The sequence below is a fragment of the Carassius auratus genome, chromosome 45, assembly GCF_003368295.1.
Source record: "Carassius auratus strain Wakin chromosome 45, ASM336829v1, whole genome shotgun sequence".
Lineage (NCBI taxonomy): Eukaryota > Metazoa > Chordata > Actinopteri > Cypriniformes > Cyprinidae > Carassius > Carassius auratus.
Genome location: NC_039287.1, coordinates 1,576,673 through 1,592,924, shown reverse-complemented (window position 1 = coordinate 1,592,924; position 16,252 = coordinate 1,576,673). Strand labels below are relative to the sequence as shown.

General features: G+C 38.5%; 1 protein-coding gene across 8 annotated transcripts in view; it reads right to left on the bottom strand.

Annotated features, from left to right (window-relative positions):
* Positions 1-16,252, bottom strand: part of LOC113062840 (protein enabled homolog) — an 86,586-nt gene that overhangs the window by 7,065 nt on the left and 63,269 nt on the right. For 4 of the 8 annotated variants that reach the window (XM_026232864.1, XM_026232863.1, XM_026232860.1 and 1 more), the window contains exons 5-8: positions 9,061-9,416; positions 4,341-4,445; positions 1,113-1,441; positions 430-563 (exon numbers count right to left, since the gene is read on the bottom strand). In XM_026232864.1, coding sequence (XP_026088649.1) covers positions 430-563; positions 1,113-1,441; positions 4,341-4,445; positions 9,061-9,416 — 924 coding nt within the window. Of the gene's footprint in view, positions 1-429; positions 564-1,112; positions 1,442-4,340; positions 5,064-9,060; positions 9,417-16,252 lie in introns of all 8 variants that reach the window. The other 4 variants (XM_026232858.1, XM_026232859.1, XM_026232865.1 and 1 more) reach the window with 2 other exon arrangements.

The window sequence follows — 16,252 nt, the reverse complement described above, 5'->3', positions numbered from 1 at the left end:
TTGTTGCTTTTTCGAAAGCTTTTTATAAGCAGAGAGGCGTTTTCCCATTTAAACGTGTAAACACATGGACACACACAAACAGGGCCAGTTTGGAGAGAAATAAAATATTAACTGAAATTATTTAAAAGCAAAACAGAAAAAAAACAAGTAATGACTACTGTAATGTCCTCGCTTAAATGAGTCAGACGGCAGGAGTGGAAGGGTGATCGAGCAGGATGTTGTCTTGCTGACAATTTAATGATAGCCCTTAAGCATTTGTCAATCCTCCCTGCTAGATATTTGGGGAATGAACCCAGCACTCTGATTGGCCAAACCTCTCTTCTTCTTTTTATTAGTAAGTTCTGAGACTAATAATTGTTTGAAAACTAAGCCCTGTTTCTATCACGGCAATCATTCTGGCATTGGAGACAGAAAAAGCAGATAGTTCACCTCCTGGCCAGCAGGGCGCTCATCTCCTCCATCAGACCTCCTCCTCCTCCTCCAGGTAAAAGACCATTTCCACGGGATGCCTCTGGCTTGGGACCACCAGAACTCACCGCAGATCCTGCCTGGGGCTCATCACTCTACAGTAACACGTGGGATTTGTTACTGAACATGTTTAGCATTTTTGATGATGTTTCAGAAAAAATAAAATTGTTGTTTCCAGCTTTAGGGTGCAGTGCAGGGTCAGAAATAACTTTTCAATAAAGGAACAATATTTGTCCTCTGGAATTTATTTACTTGGACAATTGTTTTTTTTTTTTTTAAATTTTTTTTTTTAACCTTCCAAGGGCAGTTTTTATAATTACCTTATTAAATGACAAATACTTAAATTTAACCAATCACCTCAAGCAATCAGAATACTATGTTGTTACCAAAGCAATGTGATGAAACATGAGCAGATCTAAATTTAATGCTATTCATTCATTTTGACATTTCACTGTAATTGTGACAGCCATAATAGATATAGTTTAATTGTCCAGGGGCATTTTTTGCTCCCTTATCTTGAGTTTGGGGCGGCATTTCTGTTCATTTTGGTGGAAATTTGTTAATTTCTGACCCTGTGAAATGTGCTAACATGCTTCAGGTGAAATTTAATGCAAATGGGAGCTTTACAGTCCTTGAACCCTTACCCTTGGCACTTTCTTTAGCTTGGCTCCAGCAAGGGCGGCTGCGAGCCCAGACAGACCCTTGTTCTCCTCTGTGGTGGGCGAGGGGGTAAACAGACCCGAGGGCAAAGGCGGGGCTGGGGGTGGAGCTGGTGGAGGAGCCTGGCCTGAGAGTGGGGGCGGTGGGCCAGGGGGAGGGGGAGGACCTGTTGGGGTGAGTGTGGGGGGCAGAGGTGGTGGGGGAGGAGGAGGGGGACCAGGGGGTGGTGGAGGTCCAGCAGTGGTAGGAGTCACAGTGGAGCTGGGAGGGAGTGGTGGTGGGGGTGGAGGGGCTGGTATCCCCTGTGATGAATCTGCAGTGATGAATAGACAAAAGAAAAAGACCATTATAACATGTCTTTATAACTTGCTATGATCTAAATCCAGGGCTGTTTGTGAAATAGATCATCAAAATCAGAATGAGGATCTCAGTATAATATAATATAATATAATTAGTGCTGTCAAAATTAGCGCGTTAACGCATTCGATTAATTTGAAATATTTAACGTGTTAAAAAAAATAAAAAAATAAAAAAAATAATGTGGCCTATGTGTGTTCAACGTGCAAAGAAATATGGATAAGACCAAGGAAGGACTTTTAGACGGAAAGTTTCAGTATAAAACTCTGCCGGATTACTCTTCAGTCTGCCACAAGAAACATTACTCTTCATTTAGTCTGCCACAAGAAACAGCAACATTAAAACTCAAATGTCATTGTTTTAAAAAAAAAAAAACAATGACTGTAACAGTGCGTAAATCAGAGCTTTCTGTAACGCTAACGTTAATAAGCTTAAACGAAAATAAATAAATAATTGTGTAGCGGAGTATTTTTTGTACACAGTGCCACGAACTGTCAATCACTCCTGTACGCGTGCATCACTCGCAGCTGCAGCAACTTGCGCTCTCTCTCTTCATCAAGCTTTAAAACAAAATGGGGACAAAAAGATCATATTGTCTTTGTGCATAGGCTATAGATTAATTAGATAAATGAATATCTAAATTTGTGCCTTGCCGTCTACGGTATTTTTTTAGAACTTAGAAAAAAGATGCTGCAGCCAATGAACAGCCAGCGGGGGCTGCAGGACGACTCAACCTCCGCAGACAGTTTTTAATGTTTATCAGACAATAAATACTCAAGATTTTGCTTTAGTATAACTCACAACGAGTTTCACACACCTTCTCCGGCCACGTTGAGTTGTTGACACTTAACAGTGGAAAAAGCGACACATGCGCTATTCACTTGTATAACTTAAGGGTGAATGGGTAATGTAGTTTCTGCTCTGGGTGGGATGAATTAGGAAGCTTGCATTGTGAAGGGCGCTCTGAAAATCGGCAAAAAGATTAAAACCTCTATTAAAACAGATGTCCAAATGAGCGTACCGGTACGCTACAAGCACGTTCTGGGCGCACGGAGAGGTGGCGGTACGCTCAAGAGCTATATTTGGAAGTGGCGATACTGAGTACCTGTGCACTGGCCCACTTAAAGCACTGGCAATGACTATACTTTGGAATTTTTTTGCAGTCCACTTAGAATTCAACGTGGAAATCATTTTTGTTTTTTATTGGCATTGATTGTTTTGAAATTCAAATGGTACTTAAAATGCCTGTGTTGCCTGTGTTAAATGCCTTTCAAGCCAACAGTTAACTTGGAGGATATTGATGGTTTATTGCAGGTATGTTGTTTACATGAGAAAATCTGTGTTACAAGTTAAACAAAAATTCCAATAAACAATCATATTTTGAATTTAAATAGTTTCTTTGTCTTGAGTTTACATTAATTATTTACATTTTACATTTACATATCCAAAAAGTTTCAGTCTTTTAATTGCGATTAATCGCGATTAATTTTAAAAAATTGTGCGATTAATTAGTTAATTTTTTTTAATCGATTGACAGCACTAAATATAATATAATGTTCAAAAGTTTGAGGTCAGCAAGATACTGAATAGAAAGGTCAAAGGAACAGCATTTATTTGAAACCGAAATCTTCTGTAACATTAAAAATTTCATCCTTGCTGAACAAAATTACTAATTTCTTTAAAAATAAAATTTGTGCACCGTAGTGTAATAAAAATCCATCGATAATAATAATTAAAATAAAACAAACAAATAACAAAAACAACAAACAAAGCTTACACATAATAGTGAACAAAGACAGATGACATTAATACATGACGTGAACATACTAAACACTTGTCAATAGCTGATGATCATTAAACCAACTTCCACAACGAAGAAACTGATGATTTATCATAATATTAAACAAATCTGTACATCAATTTAACAAAATTCAGATATATAATCGGGTTAATGGTTTCATACTATTTAATCATTTAAATTTAACTTAAAGCTGATATTGCATGTAAAAATCTTTACATTTCAGGAACAAATCCGTTTAACTAGTTTTCACATTTGGCTGTTTTGATATAAACAGCTGAAGTTTTTTCAAGTCTATATGACAGGCATGCCTGTCAAACACACTCACGTTAAGCATATTAGTGTGTAGAATTTAGCTCAGCGTCAAGCTGCATCATGCATATGAGGTGTGAAGTCTAAAACCTCTTCTATAAATAACTCAGAGCTGATTTTATTTCTTCATTGCTGTATTGACCTGACCTCACATGAAACGCTCCATTTACTGTATGCAGTATGAAACAAAACAAGCATTCAAGGATAAAAGTGTAATCAATGTTATTTTCATTCATTTCATTTCTTTTTAAAAAAAGGATGTTTCATGAAACAAATGTGTGAATATGAAGAATAACCAAACAGGATGTGGGGCATCCAGTTATTGATCATGTAAAGCTTACTGTGCAATGACAGTTCACTTGTACATGTTAACATCTAGAACTTCTTTACCATAAACCAGTAATCAGAATGAGATGGTTGTGATAAACGGCACTGACGAGAACTAAAGCAATGATATCGCAACTTTGCAGTCCACGAGACTGAAATCCAAGTTTCATAAGAGAGATGTGTTTTCATGCCATTATATTTTACACAATCACGGGCCACACAAACGAGCATCCATTAAACCGATGAACCCAAAAGACAAGACAAAAAGCCAAACATTTCCTAAGGACTTTTCGTATTGAGCCAAAAAGCGAATCGCCAATTGCAGCCAAAAAAGCAACCCAGCTCAACATGGAAGCCAACCTCTTCGAACCCCGATTAGCAGGTTAGTGGAGGCTGAGCGACACAGAAGAGGCCTTACCCGGCTGGCAGGGGAAGTCAGCAGGCTGAGTGGGCAGCTCTGGAGCAGAGGAGCAGGAGTCTCCCAACCCAGAGTTTACAGAGTGCTCAGCAGAGGCAGGGAAGGCTGTGGAAGGAGAAGGGAGAACAGCAGGCTGGGGTGAGGGATAAGACACAAGGGGAGTGATGGACAAGGTGGGCGAGGGGGAATAGAGTGGCGGCGGAGGGGGCGGCGTTGGCGGCAAAGAAAACGGCTGACTCGACACCGGTGATGAGACGTGGAATTGAAGTGTGGTGGGTGGCCCATTGGGCGCCGAGATGGGCGAGGGGGGTTTCTGGGAGAGCGGACTAGGGGCCGGGATCATAATCATCGGGCGAGGACCCTTGGCCTTGCCCGGGGGGCTGCTGATCATGACCGGAGGTGAGGGCGGTAGGGGCGTGAAGTTGTTTGCCATCCAGACTGCGGATTTGGAGGCTGGAACTGGAGGTGGAGCAGGGGGTGGTGGTGTGGGCGGGGCAGGCTGTCTGCGAGGTACGGTGGCGTAATGAGGCAGGACCGGGTGGAAGGCGGAGCCAAGCGACGTGGCGAATCGGGAGGCCGAGTGGCGCAGGGGCGGGGTCGGAGGAGTGGCTGTGGAGGGCGATGGTGTTGGTGGTGGGTAGCTGGGTGTGGAAGGAGACACGGGTGAGGAGGAGGTGGTCTTGTATTCTGGAGGTGGAGGAGTGTAGAGGGTGCTTTCAAATGCTGCACACAACCAGAGGACAGGACAGGATGGGACAGGACGGGAGGAAGCGGCAACCGTGCAAAGGGAAAGAACACAAGACAAAGAGAGAAAGGGGGAGGAGACAGAAGAGAGAAAGGGGGCAAATGAAGCAAGAAAACCAGCAGAGACCTACAAGACCATCATATGTACTTATTTCTGTCTATGAATGGGGAACACACTGGAATTAGTACAATCGGTTAGCTGTTGACAACTTCATGAACTGGAAAAGACTGATCAACTCCAATGCATGTGGGCAAAATGTTACACAAACATCTAGTTTAGCATGTAGTACTTTCAGGAGAGAGCACTGAAGGGTTACTGTACATCCTGGATGCATGTGTCACATGAAGTTAGTGTCCTAGCTTTGTCACACAACTGCTAAAGGCTAGTCATCCACTCTCTGCCTGCCAAGAATATGCTAATGAAAACCTGCACTTTTTTGTGCTTTCTATAGTCAAATATTACATTAATCAAATATCAAATTTAACCCAGTAATCACACATTTCCACTGAAACAACATCATTGGTGAGTCACGAGCTGTGTAAAAACGTATATTATGTACAAAAAAAGTGATAAACAAAACAAAAAACAAATATATATATCACCATTCAAAAGTTTGTGGTCAGTAAGATTTTTTGTTGTTCTTGTTGTTTCTCAAAGAAGTCTCTTATGCTGCATTTATTTGATAAAAAAAAAAACAGCAAAAATAATTCAAATATTACATTTTAAAATAATATTCTATTTTAAAATTTAATTTTTTACTATTAAAATGTCAAGCTTTTTAAACTACTTCAAACATTCAACCTAGGCTATCTCAAGCCGACAAAGTTGGTCTATAAACTTTAGTAAGTCATTTATTGCTGTGATGTCAAAGCTGAATTTTCAGCAGTGTCACATGATCCTTTCAAATTCATTCTAATATGATTGATTTTTTTGCTCAATAAACATTTCTTATTATTATCAATGTTGAAAACTGCCTAATATTTTACCGAAAACCTTTTTTTATTAATTCTCTGATGAATAGAAGTTCAAAAGAACAGCATTTATCTGAAATTAGTGTTTCAAGGGGACAATTTCTTAAATGTTTTCTGTAATTTATCGGAAATGTTCCACTTCTTTGCAACCGTATTTGAAATATAATTTTTTGGTGAAATTATAAATGTCTTTAATGTCACAGATGCAACTGAAAGCCAGGCTTAGAGTGCAACACAATTTTATGCAGTATATATGTAACGGGAGCCCTGTTTCTCTTTATGCTAGGGCAAGGCAACACATTTAGGCCTGTTTATTTATTAAGTGCAAGTAAATTCTTGTTTTGGTTTATGGTGAGATTGCACTGTAAGAGTCACTGCCTGCCATATGTTGTCCAAATCTTTCTGCTCTAGTGATTCTCATAAGCAGCATGCAGACACAGCTGCCCTCCTGCTGCGTGAAGCCCACCACGCCCCCCTTTGCACTCTTCAAAATACACGTCAACACACAGGCAAACACAAATTATCATGCCCCTACATTCAGGTCATCTCTTTATTAACACTTTCCCATTATTCACGCTGGCTTCATGACTTAAGTACAGCTGATTTCTCTTTATCCTTTATTTAAAATTATAATGTAACAAATAATTAATATGTAACCTGTATCTTCGCCCTGCTTTCTTCTTGCCTCCCCTGCCTTTCCACACTATTAGCTTTAACAAGCAGGCCACATGACCCATGATGTAGCGCAGTATGTTCACCAAAGTGACTTAATGAAATTCTTCCACTCCTAGAGCACAAGCGGTCACATGGCAAGACCTATCGGCTGTGCTCCAGAGAGACTAATCTAACTTTATTAAATCAACTAGGGATCCTCACATACTGCTTTTAATACTAATGAGTTTATTAATTTAGCATGAACATAACTGTATATGACTTTAAAGTAAAAGTCAATGGTTAGAAAATAGTTTTGGCAATAATTTCCCATTTACACCAATACCAAGTACTTATAATTATGCATCTCTACTAGTGCGCCAACTAATGATATAAAATTTGTTGCATCCATTCAGCAAAATGTCAAGGTATTTATTGGATAATTCTAACCAAAAAGCAGAATTCTCTCAAGACATGACTCAGAAAAGTCACTGAGCCAAGACAAGATCCACTAAAAATACAACTGCCATACAGAAAGATTTCATTCCAGACAGAGAACTCAATCTGGTGTCAATTCAACACTCAGAATAAAACCTTAAAAGCACCAGCGAATCAATACTGCAGTGAGAAATACATGAACTGCAGACAAGCTGTTCAACGCTCTGTCTAGAAAGAAAGCGAACAAAAACAACACTGAAGCATTCAGACATTTGTGATCAGGAAATGTTATTCTTACCCTCCTTGAGAGCATTTGGAAGTATGTAAAACGAATATCACTGTTCTAATCGAATACAAGGCAGAAAGACAGTCACAATTTACAATTCACTGCCAGTGAATAAAGCTTCAGTTTTCTGAACAATGACGTCTCCTTCACAAATCTGATTGCCAGTGTGTCAATGTGTAACACGACCGGTTGTGTTAGTAGTAATCTAGATTCAACACATCCCTGAGCAGCTGACACTGCTATGGAAAAATGCATCTTGCTTTATGCAAACTATTGCATCACCTCCAAATAACACAGATTATCTGATACAAAAATCACACATGCACTATACTTAACCACTCAAACGTTTATCACTTGAAATGACAATTTTTTTTTTCTATCAAACCCTGAGGCCAGACCTCTCACGCATCATCTGTGGAATAAACATCCCTGCCCCCAACACCCAGAAGAAAAGGGCCTATTTTTTCACATGCTTATATATATATTATATATATATATATATATATATATATATATATATATATAATCTTATTGTAAGTTTCTGGTCTTTTTGTGAACAGTTCATGTTGTTTTAAAGCCCCCCATTCGGGGATCCATAACCTCTCTGTACTGTCACCTAAATTCTCGAGTTCTGGCAGGTTAACCCATAATCCTGTACACAGGACAGCATGAGGGAAATATGGCTAGTGTGTGCAGCTCTCCTTGTGTTTCGTCATCTTTCAAGCTGTTGATTCAGACTCTTCCAACATACGGACAGATGGACACGTCAGGAGAAGATCGCCTATTGATATATTAAGATGCAAGGAGGTACTGACCCTTCTTTCATATAAACAATACCCTTATGTAGAACTAGAGGCCAAATACATACTAAAAATGTTTTACAGCAAGAAGAACAAAAGGAAACATCCAAACCAGAGATGCACAACATCGGATATCAGTGGAATTTATTCATTTAATTTTTATCTGTGATTTACATTATTGGATATTAACTTTTGGTCACTTGTTTCACATGTTATGTTTAAATCTTAGAGGGACAAGTCTAGATTACAAAATATTTAACCCTTCAAAAACACTGCTATTTTATAATAAAGAACTTACTTTATTATTCAAATAAACGTTTTTCTTTATCAGATTCCCAATTTAATATCTATCCATATTTCATATTGTATATTATATTGTTGTTTATTGCAACACTGATTTAACATTGACAAGAACAGCACTGATTTTATTTTTAATTTTTTGTGAATGTGGCGATTTTTTTTTTTAGACAAAATAGTACAGATTTTGAAACCTTTGTTTATTGGTTATTAGTTATTATTGGCATGGAATTGTAATATCAGTGCATCCCCAGTCCGAACGCAGTGTGAACTTAAAGGAAAAAAGTTATTTAAATGACATTTCATGGACATACTAACTGTAACACTGTAAGAAATGAATTCTAATTGACACTTACAGCATTTCACAGGCATTTGCGTGCTCAGCGTACTGTACAACAGAAGAAAAGCCACTTGTATTGTTAGTGCGTGTTAAAACCTCACTCATTTTTTGACTCCAGCCCGTTTTGTCTACCTCTTATCTGTCAATTCTATCCATCAAAAGACGTTAAAAAGAGAAAATACAGATACTCACCAGCGTTGGAGATGCGTCTCCCTCTCTCCCAGTCCATCTGCTCTCTGTCCAGCTGCTCTTGGTTCTCTCTTTCTTGCTTCTCTCTCTCGGCACGCTCTCTCTCCATCAGCTCCCGCTCTGTGCGCTCCCGTTCCTGGCGTTCTCGCTCGAGCTGCTCCTGCTCTTGACGCTCACGCTCAAGGCGCTCCAGACGTTCCTGCTCGTTACGTTCCCTCTCCAGACGCTCTCGCTCCAGACGCTCCCGTTCCTGACGTTCCCGTTCCAGCATCTCTCGTTCCTGCTGTTCCCGCTCTAGCCGCTCTCGCTCCAGTCGTTCCCTCTCTTGCTCCTTCTGACGCTGGAGCTCCTGCAGCTGCCTGAGGACACATGAGAGTAGAAGGAATGAGTGAGTGCATAGTGAACCTACAGCTTTACAATTACCTTTAACAATTTTGCCACACTACCACAATATCAGATTCTTATTTGGTTTCAGCAGTTTTGTTTTGTACAATTACAGGTGTCGATCAGTAATTTTATATTATATATATATATATATATATATATATATATATATATTTTTTTTTTATTTTTTTTTTTATTACATTTAGCAACAAATCAGCATATTAGACTGATTTCTGAAGGATCATGTGACACTGAATACTGGAGTAATGGCTGCTGACAATTCAGCTGTCACCACAGGAATAAATAAAAAAAAAATAATGTATTAAAAACAATAATATGGTCTCTGCCCATTAAAAAAAAAACGGGCTGTTGGGGGAATTAACAAGATGGCCTTAAAGGGCCTTTGGGACATATTCAATAAGAAAGGCTTTTATAGATGACAAATAAAAATTCCTTGCTTTCTTCCAGATACTGAGACAAATGAACACTGAAATACAAGCAGCGCAGTACATCATATCATACACTAGAGGGAAGCACACTCAAATGGGTAACAAGAGGTGTGAGAAGAAGTGCCAACTTCAGCATCCGGACCAGCTCGCCTGCAAACGTTCTGCTAAGTAAGGCTTTATGAAAGATTTGCTTGTCAGTCCTCTTGTGCTTAATCAGCATCCAGCACATCCCCATGCCCAGAATTCCAGTGTCTAATTACATTAGAGAGCCAGAGACATTTGGACTGTGGACATCAGGGACAGTAAATGAAGAAAAACGGGCTGTTCGCAGCTCTGGTGCTGAAGGAGGACAGATGGACCTATCTCGAAGACTAGGGCCTGGACAAATTGGAGAGCATTCATGAATGAAGGCAAAAGAGTCTAACAATATGAAGAGTCGTCATCTTCCAGGCCGTCCTTAACATGTTGTGTTTTTACATCAATTTACTTCAAAGAAACATATACCAAAAAAAACAAAAAACTGTCATTAATCACAATCATGTTGTCTCAAACATGCTATAACAGTATAAGGGCATTTCTAATGGCAAGAGGAAAAGCTGTGGAGTAAATTATGAGACAATTTTCATTTTTTTACTTTGTGAAATAGCTTGTGAAATCAGACAGCTGTCATGGGAAACTGGATAGATGATAAACAACACATCATCAAGGTTTGCATTAAAACTGGTGATCCTGTTTTTCCATCTGGCTAATGATCTCCCACACGTCTTTTTGAATGGGCATTCATGATGTCATTTCCTGGGACCTTGCCAGACAAACCTTCCACTCAACAGAGTGTCATCATCACCATGACAAATACCAGCATAGGTGCGGTGACATCATGCCTCCACAAGTTTCCAAAGAAGAGAACAAGATGGGAAAACCACACCTCAATCTCAGACCCCTTTAGAAGAGCAAGTTTATGCCTAAGGCTCCAACGGATGCAGTCACACCTGAACCGAGTCACTCCTGCCGTCTCATTAGTTCTGACATTCAATCGACTTCAAATCTCAGACCAAAGCTACAAAGATTCTCAACTACTGGGCCATTCACATTTATAAACCAATCCAAAACAAGATCTGTAACAAATATTCTACTTTTCCTTTAATATAATTCTTCATTTGCATATGTACTTGTGATTAACTGATTCATCAGTTGCCTTAAAACATTACAAACCACTCCTATGCAAAAATTGTCATCTGCCTTATTATCAGACTTTTTTCTACTGAAGTTTACAGAAAATATCCAAAAATATAGTAAAAGATGGTCTAGAAACTTTAATTGACGACAAAATGTACTTTACCCTGTTTCTGAGTTGGGGGCATGCAAGTAAGAAAATATGGCAGACACAACAGATGCAGCATTTATATTTCTGGCAAATTTTTAGAAATTATTTAATTTTTGGCCATTTAATATGAAACTAAGTAAGGTGTCTTAACAAGGGTCGATTCTTGAACATCTGAAATGGATACAACAAATGCAACTGGGTTTAGTCGAGAGGGAATACAACCATAGAGCTATCAGTGAATCCACAAGGGCTACTATGAAGATCTTCCGAAAGGAGCTTCCATATGCTTGTTCTACTGCCCGAGTTCTCTATATCTGCTTAATTTAGTAGCCTTGTTTCAGAGTTGTTCCTGAACCTGGCTTCCCAGAGGATGTATTCTGAGCCACTCCATTATGAAACGCTGTTAAGGCATGGATTGCTGAGAGCGTGTCCCACTTCCCCCAAAATCCCTGCTGAGCCCGAGCCAAGCTCTCAGAGATGTAATTAAAGAGCAGAGGAAGCCTTGTTTATATCTGTGATAATATACTACCCCAAAAGACCATGGCAGCCATACCGGAGCCATCCATAAGTCATCCCTGGATAGGGTTTTAGTGCAAGCATCCTATAGAGATGAGCACTGAAAAGAAATGGGGTCAAATGGATATTTGATATGAGAGGCCTATATTTAATTTCCATGACACATACAGGTTAGGCGAGGTTAACTTTTCATGATGCAATTTATGTGCAATCCCAGTGATCCTACAGGGGTGGAGAGGTCATAATAATATCAAGGGCTTCTTGTTTTCAGAAGCTGCTGAAAATAAACGTAGAACAAACATCACTTTAAACCAAACTGGCATTTGACCAACAGGAAAAAGGATGTAGGGGATCAAATGTGTGCGCTCCTTGTTTCTTAAAATAAGAATGACACCCCAGACCTGTTCTCAAGTGCAGTTTGCACCATTTAGGTTGAGAGCTTTAATTGTGCGTAATCCTATCGGACACATACACATTCCCTGGCATAGGAGATCACAACATTCTGAAATAACGAGCAACACAAACACTTCAAATTAGAAGCGGGCCCTGCTCTCTCAGAAGAGAGACTGGAAGGGACCAAAATACGGGGTTGAGGGGTTCAGCAACCTGGGCTGCTACACTAAGAGCTTACTTTAGTAGGTCTTTTTTATTTTCATATGTATCTGCTCTTTCTGACCCTGTCAGGTAAGCAAGCGCTCTAGTACTTCAACATTCCAATGCATTTATGTAATAACTCTTTTCAACAAAACTCGTAGTCACATAAAAGTACGGGTTTGTTCCACTGCAATCACAGTGAAGCATGGCAGGAATTGTTCTCATATTTTGGAACAGAACTAGAGATACTTGTCAAAAGGCCATCCAATATTCTGTCAAGAAGTTAAACAAGCCACAGCAATGAGTCAGCAAGTCAAGAACTCTATATGAAAATTATAAAGCAATGTTCAAATGGCAGACCTTTGATCAAAAACAATATCAGTTTGGAATCTGCATTAGTTTAGGGCAATGGAAAAACTACAAGCAATGCAAAATTAGCTTACTGTCCCTCCCTCAAACACCCCATTCTCCAACAAGCAATAAGGGTTTAAAAGATGATAAACATGCAGCAGATCCATTTATTGGCGTCTCCGTTCCTGACATCAGTTACCAAGGAAACAGTAGCGAAGATAGTGTAGGCGGTTCACAGCCTGATTCAGAATGTCTTCCAACTTACTACAACAGATTCTAAAGGCAGTATGACTTCATTGGATGACAAAAAATGGTAATAATACATTTAAAAAAATAATAATAATAATGGAAAATAAGATACAGAATTTTTTTTCAATACGAAACAAACATTTTATATATATATATATATATTCATTCTAATCTTACCTGTCTTCAGAGAATGTATCTTTTCAAGTGTGTTTTGTTCTACTGCACTAGCAGATTTTGTCACCTATTTTGAATATAAAGTATTATATATGTGTGTGTGTGTGTGTGTGTATTATACACTTACAATCTATGAAAACACTTTAATATCTTTCTTAGAATTGTTTTAAGTAAATTCAACTACTTAATATATTTTACTAGTCAACAAACAGCTCTAATTAAAACTCATTTACTTCTAACTCAAGTAGTAATGTATATTAAGTTATGTATATCATTTCCAACTTGAAGACACCAAAATGCTGATGGAAGATTAGTGGTATAGAAGAAAATCACGAGTAGTCAATAAATATTACAAAACAGGGCAAATTACTGCCCTGCTTGAAAAACTGAAATATAATTATATGGAGAAAAAAAGCCAACACTGACTAATAAAAAAAGACAGACCGTTGTGAAAAAGTGAGCAGAATGAGCACCATATTGAAGTCTTTTTGGCACGTGCAATTCCCTTCTCTCCTGGAAAGGCCGGGCAATTTGGTTAACATCAGCTGTGTCCAAGCTAAGCCATATGGTGTCTATTGCAAGGCTTCATCCAAAATTTCAACAGATTTGGGCCCAGCTCACTGATTCCCCCTTACACAGAAGGAAGAACATCTTTAAAAAGAGAGAGCAGAGCAGCACATCCCCAAAGAGCTCAGAAAGCAGGAAGTGAGCTTTCTGTTACTGAAGGGTCATTCATGAAGAGATGACAGACATCTGGACGTGTCTGCCGATGTGATCTGGGTGCATTATTGTTCTGAAGTCTGAAGAAGTGGCTATGATTATGACAATCAGCTTTAAATGAAGCCATAAGTCTGCTAATGAGGTGGTGGCTCTTTTCTCGGCCTGCTAGCTCGGTATAGTTGTGGGAAATGTTCTTTTGTGTCTCCACCTGACATATGTGCTGAAAGCTGGCAGATCAGCAAACCTGCATCAGCGTCCCACTGACTATTTTTATCCTCTCATACCACTTCATGTCTTTGTGAGCCAAAAAATAAACTGTTAGTATTTGATTAAAGAGTCGACCCACGTGACACTGCGGTCCTGCTGGAGTTGGAACAACCTGTAGAAATAAATGAAAGCTAAAAAGTATACTTTTATACAAGTAATCCCCTGGAAACCGTAATCCTTGGTGCCCTGGTGATGAGAGACATAGCCGAATATTTATTTTCCCCAGCATGAAAGTAACACAAATACAGCATGTCTCAATACAGGCAATGGCATGCAGTTCAGACCTAAAGGGGTATAAATTCCTCACAAGATCATTTCTGAGGAATCATTTCATCATGAGCTTTACAGAAATGCTCAAGTCTCTAATTCAAAGCATGTGTGCGCTAAAACACTCCAGAAAATTAAAAGACAAAAAGCATAGAATCCCGAAACATTCTAAGCCTCAGACTTAGTGGTTCTTTTGCACAAGCAAACAAATGGACACTGACTCATACTAAAAGAATTTAGATGTGAAAACACAGAGAACAGAATGACAAATCCTACTGAAGTCTCTAATTTAAGTTCAAAACTGCACTCTTCATTCATTGCATCAATATAATTACTATTATACTATGCAACACAAATTTATTCAAAATAATTTGTCATTTTAAAGTTGTCTGCACTGGTTATACCTAAATATGCTATTAAGATAAAGAGAACAATACATACTGTATGTATATATTCTAACATTTATCTAAACACATTCTAACCATGGGACCTTTATTTTTAAGTGACCTCTAAAACCCTATGACAAATCTTACTCATGCCACCAGAGTCCTGTGGCCTGTCTGACAGGATGACTAATTTATCTTCTGACAGTATGCAGATGCCCTGATGGCTGTTCATATACTGACTGTGAGAAACCTGCCTCTCATTCCTTTCTTCTGCTTTCCTTCTCAGCAGCATTGTATCAGGCTTGCATCACGAGATGACATCAGACACCAAGCATGCTTTCAGTTCCATTGACTGCAATAGCTAAATATGGCTGTGGGTCGGCACGCTGCGGCTGGCCGGGCGGGCCAATTCTATTACACGCACTCAATGACATTCTTTCGGAGAATATGAGCCCTTTTCTTTCTGGCAGATCTTCATCAGACAGGGGAAAATATCCTTATAAGGAACATTTCCCCTATATATGTACACTACAACACCTGACTGATGAACACAAGATGTTAGAATGCATGAATGGCTTTTTCAACTTCCTTAAAGGGATAGTTCTCCCAAAAATAATTACCACTAACCTAAACCTTCATGTTTCTTTTGAGTGAATTAAAAACAATATACAACCAGTGTTGTCTGATTCCTAAATGTAATGACTTTTATGAGTTGGATCTTTAATGATTAGTTCAAAAAGACACTTTATTTTACAGTCCTGTTTTGCATGTACATACTATATACTTGTTATAGTAATTACAATAACTGGGAAATAACTATACTAACCCTGAAGCTACCCCTAAACCTAACCCATGTAGTTACTTTATATTATCCAGTACTTTCTTAGGTAAGTACACTGTAAACACTGGTAAGTGATCATACTGTAAAATAAAGGTGTAACCAAAATAATTAAGAGTTTTTATTATATACAAGCAAAATGGACAATTATATATATCCAATTGAAACGAAACTGAATAGAGTTGTGCATTAGCTGCATAGATATTAATTTAATTGAGGTGGATAAAGTGTTATTGTTAACAAAATGTTCGTGATTAATTGAAATTAGGTTGAAAAGTGTTCCTGTGGCTCAGTGGTAGAGCATTACGTTAGCACCGCAAAAAAAGGTTGTGGGTTCAATTCCCAGGGGAAAACATGTTAGGAAAAAAAAAAATAATTTTTGGCCTGAATGCACTAAGTTGCTTTGGATAAAAAAATCTGCTAAATGCATAAATGAAAAAAAAAACATATAAAGTCAATTAAATTATAATAAAATGGACAATAGCAAAAAAATTTAAACAAAATTGTTAATAACATTAAAATATAAACTGAATAAATAGCTAACAAACTTTTATAAGTTAATTCAAAATATTGAAAAGATTTTTACAAATAATACTAAAACTGGGTGGGTCCCATCATTTCTTTTTACAGTACCCAACTCCTTCTACATCCTCAATATTCTGTAACGCAACATTTC